This window comes from Amborella trichopoda, chromosome 13, assembly GCF_054954075.1.
Source record: "Amborella trichopoda isolate Santa Cruz 75 chromosome 13, AtrichopodaSantaCruz75HAP2 v2.0, whole genome shotgun sequence".
NCBI classification, from domain to species: domain Eukaryota; kingdom Viridiplantae; phylum Streptophyta; class Magnoliopsida; order Amborellales; family Amborellaceae; genus Amborella; species Amborella trichopoda.
The window spans coordinates 23,894,781-23,920,320 of record NC_142348.1 but is presented as its reverse complement, the minus strand read 5'-3'; the positions used below and the strand labels follow the sequence as shown (position 1 = coordinate 23,920,320).

The window sequence follows — 25,540 nt, the reverse complement described above, 5'->3', positions numbered from 1 at the left end:
GTCGAGACGGCAGATTTCCAGCGACTATTGAACTCCCTGCACTCTCTCTTCTTCATTTCTCAAGGAAGAGATGATATCATTTGGACCTTAACTCCCTCGGGCAAATTCTCTGTGGCTTCACTCTACAAAAACTTTTCCTCCTTCCCCTCCCCATCCGAACACTTCTCTAGAATTTGGTCCACTATTGCACCACCCAAAGTACAGGCCTTCAACTGGCTCGCCTTCTCACAAAAAGCTCTCTCAGTTGATCAAGTACAAAGAAGAGGGGTGCCCATTCTGAATAAATGTGTTTTGTGTGAATGTGAGGAGGAAACAAACTCCCATTTGTTCCTGCTTTGTGCCTTCTCTTCAGACTTATGGGGCAGGGTACAACTTTTTGGCTTACAATGGGTTACCCCACCCTCGGTAAAAGGCCTCCTTACCATCAATTTTGAATCAAGCTGGCCAAAGGCAGGTAGAATCCTGTGGAAAGCGACCTTAGCTGCTACCATTTGGCTAGTATGGATGGAAAGAAACTCCAGATTTTTTCGAGGGACTAAGCTTTCAATTCCGGCCATTTTTCAAAAGGTAACCTCCCTGGTGACCTTTTGGGCATCCAACATGAAGTTCTTAGCTGGAATTCCAAGATCCTTCTTCCTTTCCCAATGGGGAAATATCCTTCATCACCAACCAGCAGGGGCAGCTAGACCAAGTCTCTGGTTACCACCGAAGGATGGGTGCTCCTTGAGGAACCCTGGCCCAGCAGGGTCAGGAGGGGTTTTAAGAGACTTTGAAGGCAATATTCTCATCACCTTCTCCGATTACCTCGGCATCAAGGACTCTCACGATGCGGAAGCCTTAGCCCTCCTCCTTGCTCTAAAAAAATTCAACTCCTCCTAGGGCTCTAGCTTGATAGTGGAAGGTGATGCCAAGAATGTCATCTCATGGGCTAGTAGGACATGTGATCCTCCATGGTACTTGATCCAAGTTTTTAACGAGGTTCAATAAATTTGCAGGGCTATGTACTTCTCATGGCAGCATACCTAGCGGATGTCCAACGACTTCGCGGATTGGTTGGCGAAGGAGGGTGCTAGAAGACAGGGTGAGGCAGTTTAAACTGGGTCCACCTTCTTTCTTGCTTTGGACCAGTAAAGCCCCTTTTTAATTTTTTGGGCCCTTTTATTTTTCCTTGTCATTGTACATCCGAAGGTGGGGTGGGGGGGGGGGGGGGGGGGGGAGCAATTTTATAAAGCCCTATCCTAGCCTCTTTTTGTAAACCGCACTTATGGGGGAAATCCTATTACTGTACATGGGTTTTCGATCTTCGTTTTATCGGGTCGTCTAGAGGATTCTCCTGGAGAGAGAATATACTGTAATTCCCTTTCTCAGCAATACAAAATGTTAACATTATCAAAAAAAAAAAATTTGTGGTGTGTAGGTGGTGACGTCAATGTCATAAGTTGTTATTTTGAATATAATAATGGTGGCTTACATCTAGCTGATAGGCTTCTCTTCCCATGTGTCTAAGCATAACCTCATACACCTCTAACTCAATAGTGCCTCTTCCACTTGGTCAAATTACCTCGTCAACCACACCTTAATGAAGCTCGATCCACTTATGTTCAGCCTGGATTGGGAGGCCGCTTTCCAAAGCGTTCACACTAGAACCTTGCGCAAAACTTTATCAGACAATGCCGCAGTCATCCTAGACTCTGAACCGGTCTTCAATGGACCTTGATCTTTTCGGTTTAGAAACGATGTGGCTGGAGGACAAATGTTTTCATCAATTGATCCCCCAATGGTGGTTGTCTTTTGCGGTTGAAGATGTGCTGATTTTTGGCTTTCTAGAAAACTACAGTGGCTGAAAGAAAGACCATGAATACTTTGGTGAAGTCGATATAAAGAATGAAGCTTTGATGCTTAACATTGAGGATATAGATCTGTTGGTTTCATCATGAAACCAAAGTTCAAGAGTCGTTAGAGAGGACCAAGAGAACCATTGCCAAGCCAATATACAAAATACTAAGCAAGAAATACTTTATTGGCAACGAAGATTGAGATGCAAATTGTAGAAGCAGAGACAACTCCTCTCAATCAAAGACGGGCAGAATTTATGATGACCTTTAGTAGTTATTTCTGAAAGATTTTCTCGGTAGAAGAGGTGGAGCCAATCTCCAGTTTCCGAAGAATCACTAGCAGTGATGAAGCATGGCTAGAGTGGCCATTTTTGGAGTTTGAAGTACTTAAAGCTATCACAAAGCTTGGCCAAGACAAAGCCCTGGCTTAAGGTATTCCCAATTGCCACTTTTGGGAGTCTTTGGGGCCTGATGTGATGGGGATCTTTACCCCTCTTCATCCTGATGTGATGGAGATGTTTGCCAAATTACACCAAAGAGTTATCATTTACAACGGCCCTAAACGCCAAGCTTGAAGTTGCTTGAGAAATTTAAACTTCAGACTATAAGCTTATTGAATGATTCTTACAAAAGTCTTAGCCAAGGTTGTTGCATCCGGGCTTCGCCTTCTTAACGAGGTTGTTTCTCCACCCCAAGGTACTTTTGGACAAGGTATGCAAATCTTGGATGCAGCCATCATTGCTAACAAGTGAACTGATAAAAGGCATAAGTCCGGAAGCCACCTACATTGATCTATTAATTGGGCCTTGAAAAGGCAGACGACCATGTTAACTGGGATATGTGGGACCTAGTTATGACAAATATGTTGTTTGATTATGACTGGGGAACATGGATGACTAGTTCCATATCAAGTGTTCATTTCTCATTCCTCATAAATGGATGTCCCCATGAATGTATCCCATCTGTTAGGGGCTTGAGTCAAGGTGACCAAGTGTCATTTTTCCTTCTCAATCATAACCAATGTGTTCAAGAGAGGTGAAGAAGTACAAAAATGTCTCTTAAAAGGAGAGCAATATTGGGCCAAATGTCTAATGGCCTTCGAGTTATATGTTCTCAGTGGGAGTTGTACCCTAGTCCCTATCTCTCCAACGGCTTTAGGGAAGTGGGTTGGTTTCCTCTATTTAATGGCCTAAGGGTGGTTTTGGTATTTTGATGTTTTCTATCTAAGGTTAGGGTTTGTTGGGAATTGTGGTTAATGGGTTTGGGTTAAGGTTCTGTCTCTGTGGAGGTTTCTTTCTCAAACCCCATGGAGATAGTGTCGAGGCTTCAAATATGTTCTACACGTCGAGCGCTTTCCAATGCAGTATATTTTGTGGGCATTTTCTTGCTGAAATGTGGTTTATTTTTAGAAAGAATATGAGATTTTTTAGCATCATGCAATCTTCAAGTTTCATGATCTATGATCGGTTTTTCGGTGATTTCTCACCATTTGGGAGGAGATTTTCGATGAAATGAATCGGGATTCCACAACTGTTCTTTTCATAAATATCAAGCCACGATCAACCCAGAGATGGGAGGTGATTTTGGGGCCTATCTATGTCTAGCTTTTGGCTTGGACACCTTCAATGACCAATAACTCATCGGGTTTGAGGAGTTTTGGGGTGACTCTTGCTGCAAATCATTGCAGGATCGAGCTCTACAATTCTAGGGCAGCAGAATAAAGAAGAAGACATGTATGGAAAGTGGCACGTTGCTGATATTTTGATGTTCATCCATAAAAGACTCAAAATCCCTTCAAAGCTTGAAGTCTTTTATTCAAATTTGTTGCAAAACAATTGTTACGTGACCCTCTACAATTTGGTGGTGTCCAATAATTTGTTTGATAGTAAGTGCCTGTATGGGTATGGGTTAAACCAAGTTTTCCAAGGACAAATATAGATATTTTGGGCATTTTTATGTCAAGAAAATTGCCCTTTTTGCATCATAACGGGACAAAAAGGTGATAATTCAGCCATGTAAGGCCCATACTTTAAATAATCCATCCATGGTTCAAGGCATCTATATAAAATCCTGGTGGGGACAATGGTTGGAAGCTATTTGCATTGTTTGGACTGTTTACAACAGTTAGAAAACCATTGAAATGGGCCATTTTGCTGTATTTCCTATCTAAAAACAATAGTTGCATGAAATTAACTTTTCAATAGTTTGCTATGACACATTACCTTTAGTAAATGTGGTCAAATGGCGTCAGATTAATGTTAAATTTTAAAGTTATGGGTTTTTAGCCTCGTGCTACTATTTTCAAAAGTCTCGGGCCCGTCAGGTTCCAATTTCTGGTTGTTCTTTTGTAACTTTGCTATCTTTTGTGTGCTTCATAGGCGATGTACTATAGTCTGAGAATAGTTCTCCCTATTTCTCATCATCGAGCATCCTTTTGAGCTGATTTTTAGGGGATATCTTAGGGGTATCTTGGATTAGATTTGAGTCATGCTTTTGTCATGCTCTATTACTGACGATCTGATAATAGATCTGGGTCATAACTGACTTCATAACTCATGGCTTTTATTTGTTGGGCCTTCCATCATCCAAAATGATCCCTTGAATTTAGGCCCAATACGTTTCTGTTTGGGGCCCCCTCTACCATCTTTGGTATGTCCGGCTTTTTCCGATGCATACGATCATATTGCTATCAGACTGGACTACCATTAGTTTGTTTGCAATCTGTGGGTTGCCTTAGACTGGGAAACATCATCTACCATACTTCTCAAGGATTTTGGGTACAATGTGGCCTGGATACCTGTCCTCTGGTTTCAAACTCGCATTTTGCTACAGGTTTGCCATGTGTGGCCTACCAGGTGCTATATGGTGTAACAATAGGCTCGAACAAATGTGTGCAAGATTCATTTGATAGGAATAAGTTTCAAAGTGGAGGCTTGGAGAGTGGGCGAAACGAATGAAATAAAGGATATAGGACAATTTTTTGGAACAAATGTATTGGTCTTCACTAATGTGTAGGTAAACCCAATAAAGCTGAATGGCATTGGTTATAGGAAGGTTCCAAAGAAGGTCGGCATCATGGAAAAGCTTATTCTTATTCCTGGAAGGTTGTCTTACGCACATTAAAGCCACCCTTTAAAGCATTCCCATTTTCTACATGTCCTTGATTCATAAGCCTATGAGCATAATAAGAAAAACATGAATGACTAAAAAAACATGAATGACTGATGTGTTAGTTCCTCTGGAGCACGCATAGAGACCTACATGAATTCCATTTGCTGAACTGGTAAAGGCTTGCTAACTCAAGGAGCCATTTGGTCAGGGGATCAGGAGGTAAAGAGTGTATCAAGCTAGGGAAATGGTGGTGGTTCACAGTGCACCTTGACCACATTTGGCTTATCCATCATCCAACCATAGTTATGCAACGGAACCTTCATGAAGGTTTCCTAGAAGACCATCTACGTCTCAGACATCAGGCTCATGGAAGGGTATCAATTTTCTTCGCCATTCCTCTACTCATACCATGTTCATTTCATTGCCAAGTCAGGTGAAGAAACCAGATTTTTGAGAGCTCGTAGCTTAACCAACGGACTTGGAGGTCCACTTTCTATGTAACCCGTGTTGCACATGGTGTGGAACAGTTTTTGTAGGGTGCTGGGGGGCGCTCTGCGGGCATGGGAGGGGGCATAACAAGTTTGAGCTCCTCTCTTTTGTCATAATTGGGATGATGAAGAGGTGAATTTGGAGGCTCTAAGAAGCCACTTCATCCCCTTTAGAGGCGGCTGAGATTATTTGGTGCCCCACCTCAGCAGGTGCCTTCTCTGTATCCTCCTCCTAAAGAGTCCTCACTTCACAGCACTGGCTCGTGAACCATTAATTGTCCGAAGAGTCTGGTCCATCCCTGCCTTGTCAAAGTTGCACGCATTAAATTGGCTTGCTGAATCCAACAATCCTTTGACCGTCTGACGCAATAAAAATAGAGGCATCCTGCTTTCAAACTACTATATCATGTGCATACATGGAGAAACGGTCAACCACCTCTACTACGTTTCCAGTTTGCCTTACAGGTATGGTCCTTTCTTGGTATTTCCGAGTGGCAATAGGTCACCGCTGTGCCTTTAGAGGGCCTTTTCCAAAGTCGGCTATTGCCACAAGAAAAACAAACCCCTCTCCCCTAAACACAAACACACATAAAAAAAAACAAAGTAAAAAAAGCAAAGAAAAGGAGAAAATTCCTTTCTGGCCTGGGTGTTGCTAGCATGGCATTTCACTTTCCTAGGCATAATTTGCTCTTTACTGGTAGTGCATTCTGTCTTCTATTTGGTGGTCTTATTCAGGATGGAGAGGGGGAAAATCTGTAAGTTTTTCCCAAGGCCTTTGTGCATTTGTGATTGGGTTTGCAGAAGCAAAGTGCTGCTCAGAGGTTTAATGTTTAAACATTTCAGTTAGGCTTCCATTATTGAAAAGGATTGTCTTAATGTCACTAGCCAATCGTGGAGACAAAAAGAAATTCCTAGTGGTTCAAGATGGGCGGTGACCCTTTTACCTTTATGAACAACGCTTGCATTTGTTTTCCATTTTGGAATTTTGTTATAGATAAAAAAATCCAATTGAATCATTTTGTCATTTTCATAGTTTGGTCTCATTGATGCTGATGGGGGTGCTTCCATATAGCAGCAGTTTTAGGTCATGTAAATTATTTAGCATATGATAGATGTAATCCTAAAATTCCTGAGTCTATTCAGCTCTTGAGAGTGGCTAATTTGGAATTTGAGATGCGTTAGCCATGTCATACTAGATATTCGTTTTGATTGGTGCATGTATGGCTAGGTTTCTATAGTCAGAATATTGACAAAATGAAGTTTTGTCACGATGATATGTCTCGGTATTCCAGTGCTTCTCTAACACAATCTATGCTTCTCAGTGTTTGATGCATCAGATTTCTCATGTTATTTTTTTTTCGTTATGCTTAGGTCAGAAATTTCAAAGTCTTGAGTACAACACAGACATAAAACTTCTCTTGCTTTGCACTTTCCTTGCCCTTTCTAGGATGTTTATTATTCCTGCAATTTGCATTTATTTCTCTTTTGAATGAATGCCCATTATTCTCTAAAACTTTGTGTTTCTTGTAGTTACTATAGAATAAGTTTCTTTTACTTCTATAAGTGTTTTTCATTTTTCTTTTGAGGGATCAGTATGGACTGAGGCTAAAACTGGATAAGTTATTAATAACATCTTAATATGTAGTCTCTACATTATTCATTGCAGGGTTACATACTGGAAGCAGGAGACCTAGAAGTCTAGTTGCCTTATGTCTTGGAGTTCTTGGCAAACATTTGGAGGATATCATTGTTGATCTATGTGAGGTTTCTTCGATCTTTCCACCAGACATCAAGGTGAGTACTTGACTATCGAAGCCATTTGAATATCCAAGCTTAGATTTTCAAGTTGCACGTCCTTAGCTTTCATTCTTCCCATTTTAAGAGGATTCTATTGTGTGAGGTCATCATTCCTTGATAAGTGATATGTCCAATCATTTTCTTTTGTAAATAATTTATGCCTGTGCATTCTTTTTACTTTTCTTTGGTGCATGAAAATAGGAGAGAAATGATACAAATGATGATAATTCTATGTATTTCCCTAGAATCTATATTTAATAATTTAAAAATCCTTCTTGTCTCTATAAATCTTTCATTGTGTAAAATAATAGATCATATTTTTGTTGTTCAGGGTCTATTATATGTGTGATGGAAAGAGTTTAAGCTGGAAAAAATTGCATTTGTTTTTTTTGATTGACCAGATCAAGTCCTGTCACCCCATTGGCTGTTGACAGCATGGGGTCTGCATCCTGCATTTTAAAACACTGCACAAGAGTTGAGAGGAATTGCTGCTCCCATAGAAGATACTTGACCTGTCCACTTGATGTGCTTTGTGCATCATCATTCTCCTTTGGGTTGAGGAGAACTCACCCTCGACTTGGAACCTTCATCTTCATCTATCCCTAGCCCAAGTTACTCAGACAAATCAGTAATGTTGAAGATATCCGAAGTCTCCATATTGAAGGCAAAACGACCTTGTATGCGTTGCTGCCCATCTTCAAACCGTAAACAACCCTATCGTGTGGTAATTCAACTTGTTGTATTTGCCTGTGGGATACCTTTCATCTGCTCAACCAACTCGTCAACAGTAGCATGACCCTTCATTATAAAAAAGAAGAAGCAGTAGCATGTCCCTTCCATTAGTCTAGATAGGAACAAAGTCAAGCTAATGGATTCAGTTCTTCCTATATACCACCTCGAGCGAAATCTTACCAGTTGACTTGCTATGAGCACTGTTATAGGCAAACTTGGCTTGAGGCAATGCTAGATCCCACTGTTTCTTCTTTTTCCTCACAATACTTCGGAGAAGATTTCCAAGATTTGCCAGTTCAGTCTGCCCATTTGTCTGTGCATGATAGGCACTACTGAACGACAATCGAGTATCCAATTTCTTCTACAAAATTCCCCCAAAATGGCTGGGAAACTTAGTATCCTCATATGAAGTTATCATTTTCAGAACATTATGCAAACTCACTATCTTTCTGAAGTATAAATTTGCAACATGCGTGGCATCCAAGGTCTTCTTGCAAGCCATAAAATGAGTCACAAATATAGAATCCATACCTTGTTGAGAACCGTGGAAGTCCTAGCATGAAATCCATGCCAACATTTTCCTAAGATGCATTGGGAATCGGAAGTGGAGAATAAAGCCCTAGCCTGCTGCCCTTTGTGTGAGAGTGATATATTTTATTGTTGCTCCTAAATGAGCTGATACGTACGACATTTTCTTGACAAACTGCATAATATCCCTCTTCAATTTTGGCAACTAATACTTGACTCCAATGCTATGGCTTCATCTTAACTAAAATGTCCGCCAATACCTCCTTCATGAAGTTCTATTGCAAGGGTCTCTCTAGGGGAACTTGCAACTATAATCCTTTAAAGAGAGATTTGTCTTAGAATAAGAAAATCCCCACTAACTCTATCATGGCACCAAACGAATATCTCCTTGAAGTTAACACAGTAATAGCATCCGGCATGGTAGCCGACTAGGCCGATTTTCTACTCAAGGTGTCTGCCACTCTGTTTTGATTCCCTGCCTTATGCTGGATGACGAAAGTAAACTCCTGCATATAGGCTACCCACGGAGCATGTTATTGATTTAGTTTATGTTGCCCACTAATATATTTCAGCGCTTCATGATCTAAGAACAAACGAAGCTCCCTTTGGATCACATATTGGTACCAATGTCTTGAGGCTTGAATAATAGCATAAAACTCCACATCATATGTGGAATATCGGTGCTGGGTGTCATTGAAGAAGGCAATAGGACTCCCCTTTGAACTTAACATTGCACCAACTGAAAACTCTTCTTGGCCTTATCATTTGATGCAAACACCCCCTTCTTAAGCATTCTGTGATAATTTCTATGATTGAACTGAAGCCCCTGACGAACCTCTTGTATAAAGTAGCCAATCCATGAAAACTGCGAACATCAAGCACTGTAGTAGGCTAATCCTTGATGGCTGCTACCTTTTTCTGTTCAACTTTAATGCCCTTAACCGAGACAACATAACCAAGAAATATTAAGTTGTTTGTCATTAACTCGCACTTTTTAAGATTCGCCTACATCTGCTTTTCCCGTAACAAGTCAAATGCCAATCGCAAGTGCTCCGTATGCACTTGCTCACTTATGCTGTATACTAGAATATCATCAAAGTAGACCACCGCAAATTTACCGATTAGAGGTTTGAAGACCTTTAATCACCGTCATAAAAATACTAGAAGCGTTGGAGAGGCCAAGTGGCATCACCAACCACTTGTAAAGGCTCTCTCATGTTTTGAACACTGTCTTCCATGCATCTCCTGGACAAGTACGGTTCTGATGGTATCCACTTCTCAAATCTTCATTCGAAAGCATAGTAACACCAGCTAGCATATCCGAGATATTTTTGAGATGCGGAATTGAGGCGGTACTTGAGTGTTATCTTGTTAATAGACTTACTGTCCACATGCATGTGCCAAGTCCCATCCTCTTGAGGTGTCAATGAGGCTGGGATGGTGCATGGACTCATGCTTTCTCGAATGAACCCCTTCTATTGAAGCTTTTTGACTTGTCTACAATTTTTCATGCTCCTTTAATCTCATTCTGTATGCAGCCTTGTTCAGTAGGCTAGACCTTGTTCAAGGTCTATGTGATATTGGATGTCCCTCATAGGTTGTAATCCCTAAGGAAGCTCATTGGGGATGACATCACAAAAATCTCTCATAAATGGCTGCAACCCTTCTACTTAGACCACTGCATAAAACATCTTGGACTCCTCCAATCCATCCACATCCTCAACCAAGCCATCTTGTACGGCTTTGGGTGGTTTTCCATCTTCAATTTCAACTTTCACCATCTCCTAAGACATATTTTTTTCACAATGCCCCCTGCCAATCATGATTACAAACCTTCCCATAGGTGGTGCATCATGTGTGAAAGATAGTAGTGCGCAACCAATTTGCCTCCTCTACTTCTTGGGGTAGAATCATACTACCCTGGATCACCAAAGCTTCCCCATGATCTCTAAATGTCACTTCGAGCTCTTCTTTCTCTAGTGGCTCATCATAAACTAGGTCTCTCACAATTAATTGCTTGGTGTCCTCTTCAAGAAATTCCTCAGCATGGTTTACAAATGTTCTGTTTGGGCCTTGAGAGGAGACGTGGCTGATTCTCCAATACTTAAAAGCACTTAAATAATGTTGGTTTTTGGGCTATTTAGGCTACTAGAACTGCCCCCAACACTTGCAATATCCTAATGTTTGGATGAACTAACAGGCTGTGAGGTTTGTCGAGCTACCAAATTCCCACTCTTTTCTCTACATTCGCTTATGCTGGCAGTTGTACTGCCTAGGCCGCAGCCCACTTTAGCTGCATGGTTGTAAGCTTCATCTAAAGTCCAGTAACATTATATGACCACCACATCTTGTATAGGTGTTCTTTGCCCCTCCTACTTAATGAGCTAGGGACTGTTCCTCTTTTTCAACAATGTCACATCGAGCCATCAACTGATGAAATTCATTGTTGTACTCTTCTATACTCTTTTCTCCTTGACGAAGGTTATTCATCTTATGATAAAGGGATTGTAGATGATTTTCATGTAGGTATTTTTCCTTTAATTTCTTTTTCATCATCTCCTTGGCATTAATTTTTGGCTTTGCCATTCTTTCCCTTCTAGACCTAAGTTTTTTCCTACCATGCCAAGGCACCCTTCTTCAATTTTATAGTAACAATTTGTACTTTTTTATTTTTGAGAACTTCCTTGTAATCAAGAACCCTTCTTACAGTATTTAACCAATCTATAAACCCCTTGGGTTGAGGATTACTGTCAAAATCAGGAATATCAACCTTCATGTCGAAAACCGTAGATTGGTGCCTCCCTGTTGTCTAGGCCTTCCATTGCTGTCTGTATCACTTGACTTCACGCCAGGAGCGGGATGGTGAAAGAGATTAAATTTGGCTTCTTCGTGGGCAAATAAATCCCATCTTGCCCATGAGTGATGTCCGCACACTTCTGTGTAAGCTGCTGGACTTGCCTTTTGAGGTCTTCAATCGCCTCTTCTCTGGGGTCATGGGCAATATCTAGGAGAGCTCCCTTTCCTTAGTGCCTTCTCGCGGCTATGGGTTCACCGAAATCACAAGCCTAGATAATCAATATTATATAGCAGAAATCAACAAGTTATAGGCAAAATTTGGCAAACCTTGGGTTGAGATCAGTAAACTTTTGGATGAAATTAGCAAAACATGGCCCAAAATCAACAAAACACCCTAGACTTGGTTATAGTTCTCTGGTCTTGTTGTTGAAGAAACTTGGGCTCCCACACGAAATTGATGTGGGAAACTTTTTAGAGAACACCAATATCAGCAAATTTCAGGCCAAGCACAAGCATCAAAATAGGAGCCTAGGGTTTCTTATTAAAGCACAATTAGAGCTCCCAAAAGCCCAAGCTTTCTGTCTTTTTCATTCTGAAAAGTCACGTGAATGGCTGTCCATAGCCCCACACACCTCTTAAATATTATTACTTAATGATCAGACATTAAATGTCCATAGAATAAATGAAATAACCCAAAAGTCCTAAACTTAAGTGACTTTTAAAATAAATGACCCTGCAAATAAAATGAAAATCCCCAACTGGTCCAGAAAATAAAAGCCATTAAAATAATTTGAAAATCATCCTAAGCAATTCTTGCCCTTATTGTTCTTCGTAGTAGCCCTCCTAGGGTTTACATCCCTCAAATTATACACAAGAGTTAGGAGGAATCTGCTGCTCCCATGGAAGATACATGCCACCCTGTCCAATTGATGCACTTTGTGCATCATCACATATAATGATATGTCACCTTCTTATCATGCTTTCTATCATCTTTTGCCTACCGTTAGCATTCCATCCCATGTAACAAAGGCTCTATCACAACCTCAATTGAAGGCTGTAATGTGGGAGGTACGGCAAGTTCTTGAAAAGAGCAATACTTGGGAGATCCGTAAGCTTCATAAAGGAAAGGTGTTAGGATGCAAATGGGTGTTTACAGTGAAAAACGAGGCGGATGACATGATTGACGGATACAATGCTAGGTTGGTTGCAAAAGGTTTTACTCATGGTATAGATTACAAAGAGCTTTTTGCCCCTGTGGCAAAGTTAAATACTGTTTAGAATCATGCACTTATTGGCTGCAAAAAAATCTTGGTCCTTGCATCAGCTAGATGTGAAAAATGCCTTTTTATGTAGGGATCTTCATGAGGAAGAGTGTATGCCCATGCCTTTAGGTTTTCAACTTCAATTGGAGATAGGAAGGGTGTGCAGATTGAAAAAGGCAATATGTGGACTTAAACTATCATTGAGAGCTTGGTTTTGACAAATACAATTAAGCCTTAGTAAAAATTGTATTTAGAAGGAGTCAAGTTGATCATACACTATTTGTGAGGAGAATAATGTTGGGATTATAACACTCATATTGTAAATAATATTTTAGTGACGGGATAGCTTGGCACTCATCAAAAAACTTAAATGTTACCTAAGTGTTTGAAATAAAAGATTCGGGTCCACTGAGATATTTTCTGGATATTGAAATGTTAAGATCAACGAAGGGAATTACTATTTCCCGGAGGAAGTATGTGCTAAATCTGTTACAACAAACTGGAATGTTGGGTGCCAAATTAATGGATACACCTATGCGAACCAATCATAGACTTCATGAACAGATGGGAGAGTTACTGAAGGATTCTTGTCAATAGCAAAGGTTACTGGGCGTTACATGTCTCACAATTATGCAGCCAGATATATCTTATGCGGTTTATGTAGTTAGTATTCATGCATGCCCCTCAAAAACCTTATTTAGATGTCAACTATATCCTAAAGTATCTAAAGTCATCTACTAGTAGAGGGTTGTTGTTTATTACTCATGGTCATATGGGTGTTGCAATCTACACTGAGGCTGATTGGGCTGGTTCACAGATTGATAAAAGGCCAATTACAGGCTATTGTACCTTGTTGATAGGAATTTTGGTTTCATGGAAGAGTAAAAAAACTAAATGTGGCCAAACCAAGTGTTGAAGTTGAATATAGAGCTATAGCACATGGAACATGTGAAGTCATGCGGGTGGAAACTATCTTGGCTGATTCGGGAGTTAAAGTTCAGTTACCTGTGACCCTTTATTTTGACAATGAAGCAGTTATTCACATTGTTAAGAACCTTGTTTTTCATGATAGAACAAAGCATATTGAGGTATATTATTTTTTCACAAGGGAAAAACTTGCAGCCAGAATTATTTGTACTCATGTGAAAAATCAAGAGATCATTTGGAAGATATCTTCAACAAAATAGTTGTCTGTGACGGACTGCAAAATAGTGTTCTCAAGCTGGGCATAATTGATGTCTGTGCTCCATATTGAGGGGAAGTGTCGAAAGTACAGCAGTAAGGTAGGGACTTAAATAGAATAATTGATTCTATATGTCATGTATTCAATGTACAATTGTAAGTTAGGGACATAAATGGAATAATTGATTCAATAGGGTTATGTGTGATTTATAAAGTCACACCAAGATACTGTGTGTAATCTTTAATAATATAAACATATGGTGGATTCCAAAAAAATGGGTCATGTCATTCTCCTCTCTCTCTCTCTCACACACACCTCTGTTTCTTTCTTCCCTTCATTCCCCTTCCACCATCAAATACTTGTTGATAAGTGTAGATTTAATATTTTATATTTTTCAACTAGAGCTTTATAGCCTCATAGGGGTTTTGTTCACGAGCCAATTTGCAGGTTGGGAAGCACCCAGCTGTATAAATTTGCTAGTGTGAATGAAAGCACCATATTTGTGACTCGTTGGGCCTAGTCACTTTTTTATGTGGTAGAAATACAAAAGCCAGGTATGGTGTATGTTGCCAATTATTCTCTTATTTTTTCTGTGTAGATCTGGGCAATATGAAAGCAAAATGAAGCATGATGGCAAAGCCAATATGTAGTACTTTTTCAGGGAGATCAACAAGGTAATACCTTTAATGCTGATGAAAGAGTGTAAGTTTCTGTTGAGAAGCCAGAAAAGAAGCCAACATGTGCCTTGATTACTTGCCAGTCATTTTATGAAAACTTAAAGCTGGCCACACTGCTCCACCAGGAAGTTAAAGATGCCTATGGCATACAGACAGTTGAGCAGTAGCCCTAATTTCATCTCACTTGTGGGTAGTGGACTATCACTACGAGGCATTTATCTTTAGGTCATGACTAATTTGGACTTTTTGTGAAAAAGAAGTCGCGCTTTCTTTAATAAATATATTACATGTAGAGGCCCTCAAACTTTTATAGTAAGGTTGGCACATGAGTGGGAATTTAGTTTGAGCAGAAACACCATGTTTTTGTGTGTCAGATTGCCCTTAAACCAACATATGAGGAACAAGTAACGTGACAACGTACTCAAGATTCTGTGAAAGAAATGGAGAGATGACGTTACTCTCCAAAAAAATAGAAATGGACAGTTGAAGTTTATTCCTCATACATACAAGTTTACACCCACCCAACAGAAATAAGAAAAAGAAAGAAAAGAGGGAAAAATAGAATATTCTTCCCAATGATTTTCTGTATCTGTTGAAGATCTAGGTTATGTATGCTTCATGAGGTTCTTGCTTTGTGGGGTTTTGTTTGTCCCTGCCGTGCAATCATTGCGTATATTTGTGGGGTTTTGTTTGTCCCTGCAGTGCAATCATTGCGTATATATGGTTCCTTTATTTTCGAGAAACACTTCTGATTGTCTTGCAACTGTGGTTTATTCCTTCGATGAGTACCTTGCAGTAGGAGTTATTGCCTTGTATTTGCTCCTTTAATGAGACTTGTAACTGTGTTTTAACTGTTTGAATAGTTACTTTATGGGAGTTTTGTTGGTCACTGCAGTGCAATTATGGCATATATGATTACTTTATTTTCGAGAAGCACTTTTGATTGTCTTGTACCTGTGTTTTGTTCCTTTGATGAGTATGGGCTTGTGTTTGGAGTCATATCCTTGCGTTTTGTTCGTTTGATGAGTCATGTAACTGTGTTTTTATTGTTTGCTGGAGTCTCTTTCTATCTTGCTACTCGCTATGATTCTGGTTTATAAAATGATATATTTTTGTTTCTTGTAAACAAGTAAACATCTGGAATGTGCTTCTGGTCTTGTAAATTTATTTGTGGCTTAAAAATCACAACCTCATCTTGTTTGATGTCTCATGAACTGCAGATGGCAATATTGAGCATCTCAAGGAGAAGGAAGTTACTAGATGATTACAGCATCATTGCCCTAGCAGACACCTCATGGGAGCTATTGGATATTTCGGGGTCTGCTGTCAGCAATGTTGGCTTGGAAAGGGTCCCAGGCATCTGTCCCAATCTGAAAGCTCTTGATATAAGGTTTGGAACAGGAAACCAGATCTCAGAATAATGAGACCTTTATTTATTTTTATTTTGATAAATAAAATAATTTTTATAGATAACAGATAAAAACATGAAGAAAGAATAATGTTTACTGACAAAAAAATAAATGCAAAAATGAATTGCAAAGAGAAAATAAGCTTAGTGCTTAATCATGTAAGGAAATATTTTTTGGCCCAAATGGACTCATCAGAGTACAACACAGTCTGACTCTAAAATGGGATCAAACCTGTTGGCTGGGATTTTGTCTCCATTACTAAGTTCCTCAGATCCACAACTGAGGAGGATGCTCTAAAGACCAACCCTTCTGTTGTTTTAGCCACCCAAAGTCTTGGATCACATGATCAATGTGCTTTCTGGGTGCCCGGAAAAGGGGGAAACTGTAGGTATTCAATGTAACACTTCTAGACTAACCACCAGGAGGAGGATAGACCTACACACATGATCTATGAAAATAATTACTTGCCTCTTCCATCAAAGCACCCTAACTACTTGGCTAACCAGTGTAAGGGAACATGTTATCCCAAGTAATATAGAGTTACTGCTAGAAATCAGCAAACTGAGCAAAAGAGAAGGGGCTAAAATCAGTTATAAAAACCCAAAATCAAATTAGAAATAAAACCCTAAACCAACAGCAAACCAGCTAAACCAACCCCACCCCTGGCCCCGGCTCCCGCCCCCCCTCCCAAAAAAAATCCTAAACTAGAAAAATCAACAATAAAAGAGAAATGCCCTAAATTAAAAACACAAAATATTAATAGAGGTGAGAGAGAGAGAGAGCTTGGCAAGCGGCTCTTTTGGGGATTCATATTCCACCTTTTTTTGAGGAGGTGTGCTCTCATTTTTGGCCCCAAAATAAGGAGACGCTTCTCTCAGCAAGATGTATCTCTGCTGCATTTTTGTGAGCCAAACGTCTGAGATCGCTAATCATCTTGGAGAGGCATCTCCTGGTGCCCAAACAGACCCTTAGTTTCTTTAGTAAGGAGGTTTCTAAAGCACTCCAGAGCGATGAGAAATAAGTAGGGAAAGAGCGTGTTGTCTTGTCCTGTTCCATTCTTGCCTTTGGAAGCTCCAAATGAGTCATTGATGATAACAGAAAATCCAGGGGAGGTGAAACACATTCGTATGCAATTGTTAAAGGTTTCTCCAAAGAAAGACATCAGTTTAGTTAATTGAAGGATTTTCAATTAACTTAGTCCTTTTGAAGATCTATCTTAAAACAAAACGCATTCTCTAGTTGTTCATTGCACAGGCTGTGAACAATTTCATGGCCAACAATAGCTTGCTTGAATATGCCTCTGTTTTGGCAAAGGCTTCTTGTATTGATTGACGATCAATCTAGCTTTTGCGCTGATATTACTAATTAGCAATGATTTTGAAAATCTTCTAATGCAGATTACAAAGGTCTATCGGTTTAGAAGCAATCACAGAAATTGCACCTATTTTCTTTAGAATGAAGGTGATAAATGTTGATCTAAGAGATGTCATGATGGAGTTAAGATGGAGAGAGCTATGATGGATTGATGGTTAGCCATATTTCATCACTCCTTATATGCCACGGTTTGTGGAAAAATTGGGTTGGGAACTATTTGAGTGGGGAGATTTATTTGTGCTGAGGTTCATGAGGGTAGAGGCAATCTCCTCATTGCTGACTTACCTCCCTAATTACAATTTTCTATTTAATTATTTTGGTGTCACTAGGTGTGGGAGGTGTGAAGGAAATTGGCTGAATGGTGCCGGGCAATTCCTCGAAAAACAAAAAAAGTTAATTTCATTGATGATCTCTTGTTTTTGTGAAGTGATGGATCCATCTGAATCGTTTAAGTTTGGATATGGTTGTACTAGACTTGGGGGCCATGGTTCTGTAAAGGAAAGAACTTGGTGCAAGAATCGCCTTGCCAGTTTGGCTCTGAGGCTAGAATCCCAAAATGAAAGAGGAAATGAAGGTTGAGGATGCAAAGGGCTAGAATTCCATGAGATGGTGAGGCAAGTGTCGTGCTCCAAGGGATATGTCGGCTTCGACTTGCTTCAATGTTGGAAGACCGGCCACATATGAAAAGAAAACCGAGTTCAAACCCACAATTTAATGATGACTAGGATGTCATAAAAATGGACAAAAGATGAAAAGAAAATTAGTAGGATTTATATTTCAATCATTATCATCAATTTCTTCATAATCATTGGCTTCATTCCTGTCTCCTCCATCCGATTCCAAATCATCATTAGAATCGTCATCTTCTTCAACATAATGGTCCTCCTCAGTTTCTTGTGAATCGGCCTCCTCTTCGTCACCTCTCTTTCCTCCTCCTTTGTGTACTAGTAGTGGTGGTCATTAGCCCTCCTATGGGTGGAAGCTGGTCCTAAACTTCCTCGACCATATCCCAGGTCAACCCTCACGAAGGATCTTCAACCAACCACTCTTTTGGCATAATCCAAGTCTTTGGATGAAATGGGATCTCTCTTTGGGATCTTAAAAATGCTCATCTATAGCATCATATTATGCTTGACAAATACTAAATTATTGAGCCTCTTTTTCTCAAGCTGGTTCTTGCTTTTGTGTGGAACTGTAGTAAAATATATGAGCCACAATTCAGACTTATAAAACTAAGATAATACCCTAATAATATGAATCACTAAATCTATGATAGTCTTAAATTTTTACCATATCAAAGGAACTCCAAATTTAATATCTAAATTCATATGAAACTATGCAAAATTAATAAATACTAAGGAAATTACCTACATTTGATTTAGTCCTTGGTCTCACCACCATTTCCTTCACAAATGATGTCAAAGTACACTTATACAAAAGTAACTCGTTAGCATATATCTTATCTTGGATATCATTGTGTAGATCTAGCCTCTCAAGACATTCATTAACGGCAAAGCCTTCCATAATTGCATCCTTTTTCTCAACTCGTAAGTTTGTGCAGAAGAACTTCACGTTCAAAACCTCAAATAGTACAATTTCAGGTAATGACTGATGAAGCTGCCTAAGAAAAAGGGTCGGTTGGCTAAATATGCCACTCCTGCCCTTCGAAGTTGGGTGCTGTATGGCTATCAAGACATATGGCCGACACAATTTCTGGGCTGATGAAGCTGCCTATCCCATTTTGTAATCTATTATCTCCCATATTGAGCAATACGTACTCTCATCATTGACCAAAGCCTTTGCTACCTCCATCTAGTGCATCATATTTAGAGCCCATAATGGGCTTCACGTCACCATTAACCTATTTTTAAAATTCACTGAGGGTAGAAAGACTTTAACCTAGTAGACTACCCACTTGACAAACTCTTAAACACACTGTCACATGCCCTTTCCCCTTTAGCACATCTAGGCCACTTACATCTAGATAACTCTTCTAAAGTTAACATCAAACTCAATAGCTTTCTCTTCTGCAATATTCTTTGTAAACTTAGAAAAGAAGTGGCAAATCCGGTTACCTCAGCCCTTGCTATATCGCTCTTCTAAGCGATCTTGTGCATCAGAAGGCAATGGTGTGACTATATATGAACATTGTCACGACTGTAGCCTTAGGAAGTGTACTTGATACCCTAGGCAGTTCACTAATAGCCTTAAGCATGGGTCTATGCACTTTGCTAAACATGGAGTTCAAAAGTTACAAGGCCGCTTTTAGTCCAATAAATTAGGAATAACCATATTTTCTGTAGCATTATCAATTACCACTTGAATACCATTCTCTTCCCCAACCTCATTGAACTTGTCAATTAAAGTAAAAAGGAATGGTGCATCCTGTACATTATCAAATGCATCAATAAACTTTAGAATTCGTGTCCTTAAAGGACAATTCACCTTTATGTTCATTACACTTCTGTTCACATCACTCCATGTACCTGTCATAATCATGATCCTGTGATCTTGTATTGGATGCTCGCATCCTTGTGGGTTTGGGGCACTCCTTTGTGAATTGTACCTCCTTATGTTATCGTTTGAAAAAACAGCTTGCTCAGTGCCTAGGAGGCTGTCTCGCCTAGGCTTGGGCAGGCCTTCCCGAGCGGAAGTTCTTAGGCGTTCGCCCTAGCAAGCTAGGTGGGTGCTTAGGAACATTCATAAAAACGACATTTTTTTTTTGCATGTTTGGGGCCATTTTGCGCCTAGAATCTGGGCAGCCCAGTTGAATCCAAAAAGGATTCTACAGTTATATATTGTATAAAATATAAGAATTAGGTATTTGGGGCACATCAGAATTCAAAGTATAGTACAAATTAGCACACACTCCATAAGTAACCATAAGTCGGTCCATAATCCATATCCAATTAAAACCTAAAATTTACCATTCATAGTTCAATCAAAGTTCAAAGTTTAATAATTATTCAACATTCATCATTCATCATCAGAAAAATTAGGGTCAGCTGCATTGGTATCATATTCATCGGAATTGTCATCCTCGTCGACATATTGGTCGTCCTCATCTGTCTCTTCTGAATCTGCCTTTTCTTCCTCCACCCTCGTTCTCTGTGCAGAAGATCTAGTGGCCCTAGGAAGGTCAGCTGATGTCCCTGAAGCATCTATAACCATGTCCCATGTCAATCCTTCATATCCCTCGACTCATCATCATCAACTAACCGCTCCATAGCGTTGTCCATATTTTTTGATCTAATGGGGTCTCTCTTATCAAACATGTCCTTCAAGAATCGATTACACTTGACATAGACTAGGTCATTAAACCTCTTTGATTCAAGCTTGTTCCTTCTCTTTGTATGAATCTAACAAAATCAAATGAAACTAATTAAAGTCTATGGTTCATGTATTATTAATACAATTATACAAATTACCTTTACGACCTTACCCCTTCAAAAGCACTCCAATTGCGCTGACAACCGGATGAGGAAGTGGTTAGGTTTAAGATCTGAATGATCAACTTTTGTAAATTTGGAGAACTACACCCATGTTGGCTCCACCAATTGGCTGCAAAGATATAGAATAAAATCATAAATAAATAATAGAATTATAAAAGAAACTTGATTACGTGAACTTGATGAGCTTAAGAATATTATTACTTCTTGGATCAATTTTGGCCCTTAACCTCATTGCCATTGGACTCCCAAAAGACTTTAATGAGCACTTGTAATTTATCATCTCATCAGCGCATATAATATCTTGGATATTAGGATCAAGGACTAACACATCTACAGACTTATTAAATCCAATCATAATTGTATCATTTGTGTGTATATCTTTGTCAGCATAAAACAAAGCTGGGTTCAAATAATAACCAGCTGCATGCAATGGCCGATGTAGCTGCGTATCTCACTTCTCATCAATAATCTCCCAAACAAGGTTATAACAGTTCTCATCATCATCAAAATTTTGAGCTCTCTTTCTTGCATTTCTCCATGGCCTCATATATATAGCCCATATAAGGCTTGTCACTATCAACCATGCGAAGGACTTTGACAAGAGGAAAAAATACCTTAAGAGCGGTTCTTCACCTCTCGCCAAAAAGCCTTAGAAAGGATAATATTTGTCACCTTTTTCCCAACTTGATCTTTGGACCACTTGCATGCTTTCCAGTCATCCGAGGTAAACATTTTCCTTAACTGCACTCTCCTCGAATGTATGTTATCTAGGCATAAGTACCGGGTCGCAAATCTTGTGACCCCAGGCTTCACAATCTCTTTCTTCCTTGTAAATCTACGCATCATGCTGAGGGTGGGATGGTGGCCATAAATGAAATTTGTAATTGACTTTGCCTTCTTCACTGCACCTGATATCTCGGTTAAACCGCCAAGAGCCTCAAGCTTGAGGTCTATATAATGTGCTGCACATATTGTCTAAAAGATTTTAGGATAAGCTATGCGCAACAAATTAGCTGCAACAACATTAGGAGCAACATTGTCTTGACAACCTGTACAACATGATGCGCTCCCCAACCTCCTTCATTCCCTTCTCTAAAACTTGGAATATGTAATGAGCATCATGGTTATGATCAGTGGCATCAATAGACCTCAAAAAAACAGTCCCTAAAGGACAATTCATAAGCAAATTCATCTGACTTCTTCTCTTCTTATCACTCCAAGCATCAGTCATATTAGATACCTCATATTGAGCCCATGCATCTTTCTTAACTTCTACAGCTTCCTTCGTGACACTCACCGCCTTTTTCAAAAGAGGCTCTGAAAGCTGGGGTTGGGGGTTTCATCCCAGGCCCAAATTGGCCAATTGTCTCTACCGCGGCATAGAAGTTGCTTAAGCGAGCGGTATTGAAAGCAATGCTCGCCTCATAAAATCATGTAGCAAGATAATAAGTAGCTCTCTCTCACTCTTCCTTCGTCATTCTATTTTCAATGGTGGTTTACTTCTTTGTTTTCTCTCCTGCAACCTCAAGGTCAGACCAAGGCTAAAAACTATCCATAGGGCCCATAACCCGAGGCTTCTTACTCCCAGAACCAGAACCATAAAAAATTACGACTCCCTTTCCCTTTCCACTAAATGATTGTTCGACTTCTACCTCTTGACATTCCTCCCCAATCCCATCCTCATCACTATAATCATCATCATCATAATTGACCCAAGCCCCAGACCTAATCTCTGCTATGGAGGCAAATCTCTCATCTTTTTTTATTTTTACCATATTAAAAAAATTGGTTATTTCTTCTTTAACAACATCAGCAGTCTTTTTACATGGGGCAACATCCCCCCTGATACTAGCAAGATGTTTCTTGAACCAGTTTATGCCCCGTTTGTATCCTTCTCAAAAAAATTGCATCTTATACAATTTTTATCATTAGGATTTAGGTTGTAGCCATATTCCCAACCCGGATCGCCACTCCTATGAGATCTCAAAGAAGACATCTCAAAATAATGCAATTTATACAAGCAATAAAAAAAAAATCACCTACTTTGAGTTTGATTGCTCAATCTTCAAACTTCCACCTCAAAGATGCTTCTAAGGACTCAAAATCTTCTAAAAAACCCCCCAATAGATTTATAAAACATCAAAAATTAAGTTTAATATCAATGGGTGATGTTTTGATCAATTTCTCATAACTTTGAGGAACCCTTCGATCTCAAAGAAATCACGAAAAACTAGTTTTTTGGGGGCTTTCTCTCTCTTAAATGGGCTCCAATAAGTTTTAGGTTTCAAATGGACCTAAAACCCATAAAAAAAAATGGACAAAAAATACCCCCACCGAAAGCAATTTCCGCCTCTGGGTGGGGCGCTGGACCTGAGCTCCGCCCACGTCTGGGGCCTAGGCGGCCGCCTTGGCGGTTTCCTGGGCTTGTAGGCGGGCGCCCAAGGACCATCGCTTTTTTTGGGCACCTAGGCTTGGGTGATGTGCCCAGGCTCCCAGATCCGCCTAGGCGCTGGGTGGTTCGCTTTTTGGAAAACTGAGCCGTACCATATCTTAATATGACTTTTTTGGAGATGCGATTTTTTTTGGATTTTGTTGGATATTTCTATGTTTTGGGAATGCGAAATTTTGAAATATATTATTGCAATAAATTTTAAGGTCCAAATGAAGTTCTTACAAAGATCTTTGGGGTAATTCTGAGCTTGTTAGACAATCGAAAAATTGAGCATAAGACATCGAAAATATTGAATAATTAGAGATCTCTTTCTTTTCATTTGCATGCCATTTTTTTTACAGCATCATTTTGTATTGGTATTTGGTCTCATTGGACACTTGGAGTCCATAAGCATGATTGTTTGAAATATGGACTACTGAGTATGCTGCATGGACACTAAAGGACTAGTGCATCATGTACTTGTTTTTTTTCTTCTTCTTTTTTCCACTTTTTTAATTATTTAAGCAAAAGTTTTAGTGATTTGAAAGTGTCAACATTCACACACAAATTTGCATAAAAAAGGTGGTTAGAATAGAGATAAATGTATAAATACGCATAGGCATATATGTGCGTTTAGAAAGCACATATATGCATATATGTGCATGTTTCAAACCTCTGGGCACCTGAGGTTCTGGGTAGCTCGCTTGGGTGCTGGGCACTCGAGACAACCCCGCCCCCCCCCCTGCGGGGCGCCTAGGGACCGCCCAATGTTTTTCTAAACCTTGCTTATGAAGCAATGGCTTCTTAAGCTTATAAGGATTGGGCCCTTCAACCCTGGTCCAAAATTGCTTCCAATATTGTATAAAAGCTACTTAAGTGAGATGCATTAAGGGCAATACTTGCCTGATAAACAACCGATGAATGTAGTGAACTTCTGTCTTGAACCTATTTTTGATCGTAACTTGCTTTTTCTATTTCTCAACTGCATCGTTGGGATTGGGGGGCAAAGGCATCCATTGGCTCCTTCATACAAGGCTTCTTCATCTACAAGCCTCTCATTGAACTTTGAGAGGAACCCACTTTTATTTCCCCTCCGTCATCATCATCATCACTCCCATTGTCACCATAGATATTCACCCCTTCCCTCAACTCTACGATACTCTCCTCTTTTTCTTCCTTCTTCCCTTTTTCAGCATCCATATTCTCAAGAATCTCCTTCCTAACTTCTCTTAGGACCTCCTTACATGGGGCAACATCCCCCTTAGTACTAATGAAGTGTTATTTAAATTAATTACAACAAAAATTGCAATGGATTTTGTTGTCATTTTGTCCCAAGCAAAAACCATATTTCCATCTTGAATCTCCACTCCAATTAGAACCTGTTGTAGACTTTTGGAGAAATTAAGAAATATCAAATGCAGAGATAAAAACGAACCTTGTGCGATCTTCGATCTGCAATGTTTTGGATGAGTATGAACCTTTAAATCACCTTAAAATAACCCTTATTACTTTTTTGTGTTCCACAATGCTTCATATAAAAGAGACAAAGTTTGAGATGATTCAAACTTGGAAAAGTTCTTTGATAAAAAAAAATCCAAAATTTATGGTTGTTTTTCTAAATTTTTTGGGTTTCAATGCCGCTAAAATTATTTTAAGGTAATATTCAAAAGAAAAAAATTACTTAAGGGAGGTTGGAAACACACCTAAGCCTCTTTTCTTCCCTTATTAAGGAGGAATTTTTGTGGAAATGCTTGACATTTTCTACCGTTGGGCAAGGGCAAAACCTAGGCGGACGCCCTGGTCTAAGCATTGGGAGCCCGCTTAGGCGACGTCCAATCTGCTTGGGGCGGCGCCAAGGCCTCCCAGGGGCACCCCACCTTGATAGATTGGCTGTTTTCTCTTTCCTTGGTTGATTGCTTCAAGAGATTTACGTTGGGGGTTTGAGATTCAGTTAAGGAAAATAAGTAAAGTTCTTAGAAGTGATGGGGGATACAAGTACACCCTTAACTGTTTGGTAAGTCCAATGCGGATCAAGGGATAGGTTCCGCAAGAAACGATATCCTATGCTCAGCATCAAAATGGTATCGCAAAAGGAAGGAATTTTTCCCTAATTTACAAGGGAGTTCCATGATGGCAGAAACACATATCGTATTGACCTTTTGTTTGGGAGATGCTTTGTTGATTGTTATGTACATTTTTACTAGAATTCCTTCAAAACCTGTGCCTAAAACCTCTTATGAGTTGTGGACCAGTAGAAAACTTGGTCTATCACATCCCATATGACTAGTAATCTAGATTAAAGGTCCATGGAATGTCCTTTCATATGATATGTTACTTCAAAGGTATATCCTAATCTATGATTTTGAAATGGGTGGAATCTCATGATGTCAACTTCATTTTGTCGAAGTACTTAAGCACTGAGAGGTCGGTGGGATCTTAAATAGGGAATGGTGAAGCGATTCCTC

The 25,540-nt window shown here is 39.6% G+C and overlaps 1 protein-coding gene and 1 non-coding gene across 8 annotated transcripts in view; both read left to right on the top strand.

Annotated features, from left to right (window-relative positions):
* Positions 1–25,540, top strand: part of LOC148779111 (uncharacterized) — a 50,303-nt gene that overhangs the window by 9,565 nt on the left and 15,198 nt on the right. For 4 of the 7 annotated variants that reach the window (XR_016047662.1, XM_088855979.1, XM_088855981.1 and 1 more), the window contains exons 2-3: positions 7,080–7,228; positions 15,630–15,799. Coding sequence is in view for 6 of the 7 variants with exons in the window: in XM_088855979.1 (XP_088712105.1) it covers positions 7,080–7,228; positions 15,630–15,799 (319 nt within the window). In the remaining variant the exon portion in view is untranslated. The remainder of the gene's footprint in view (positions 1–7,079; positions 7,229–15,629; positions 15,800–25,540) is intronic. The other 3 variants (XM_088855980.1, XM_088855984.1, XM_088855983.1) reach the window with 1 other exon arrangement.
* LOC148779112 (U11 spliceosomal RNA) lies at positions 18,819–18,946 on the top strand. The gene has a single exon (XR_016048722.1). It is a non-coding gene; the product is annotated as a U11 spliceosomal RNA (small nuclear RNA).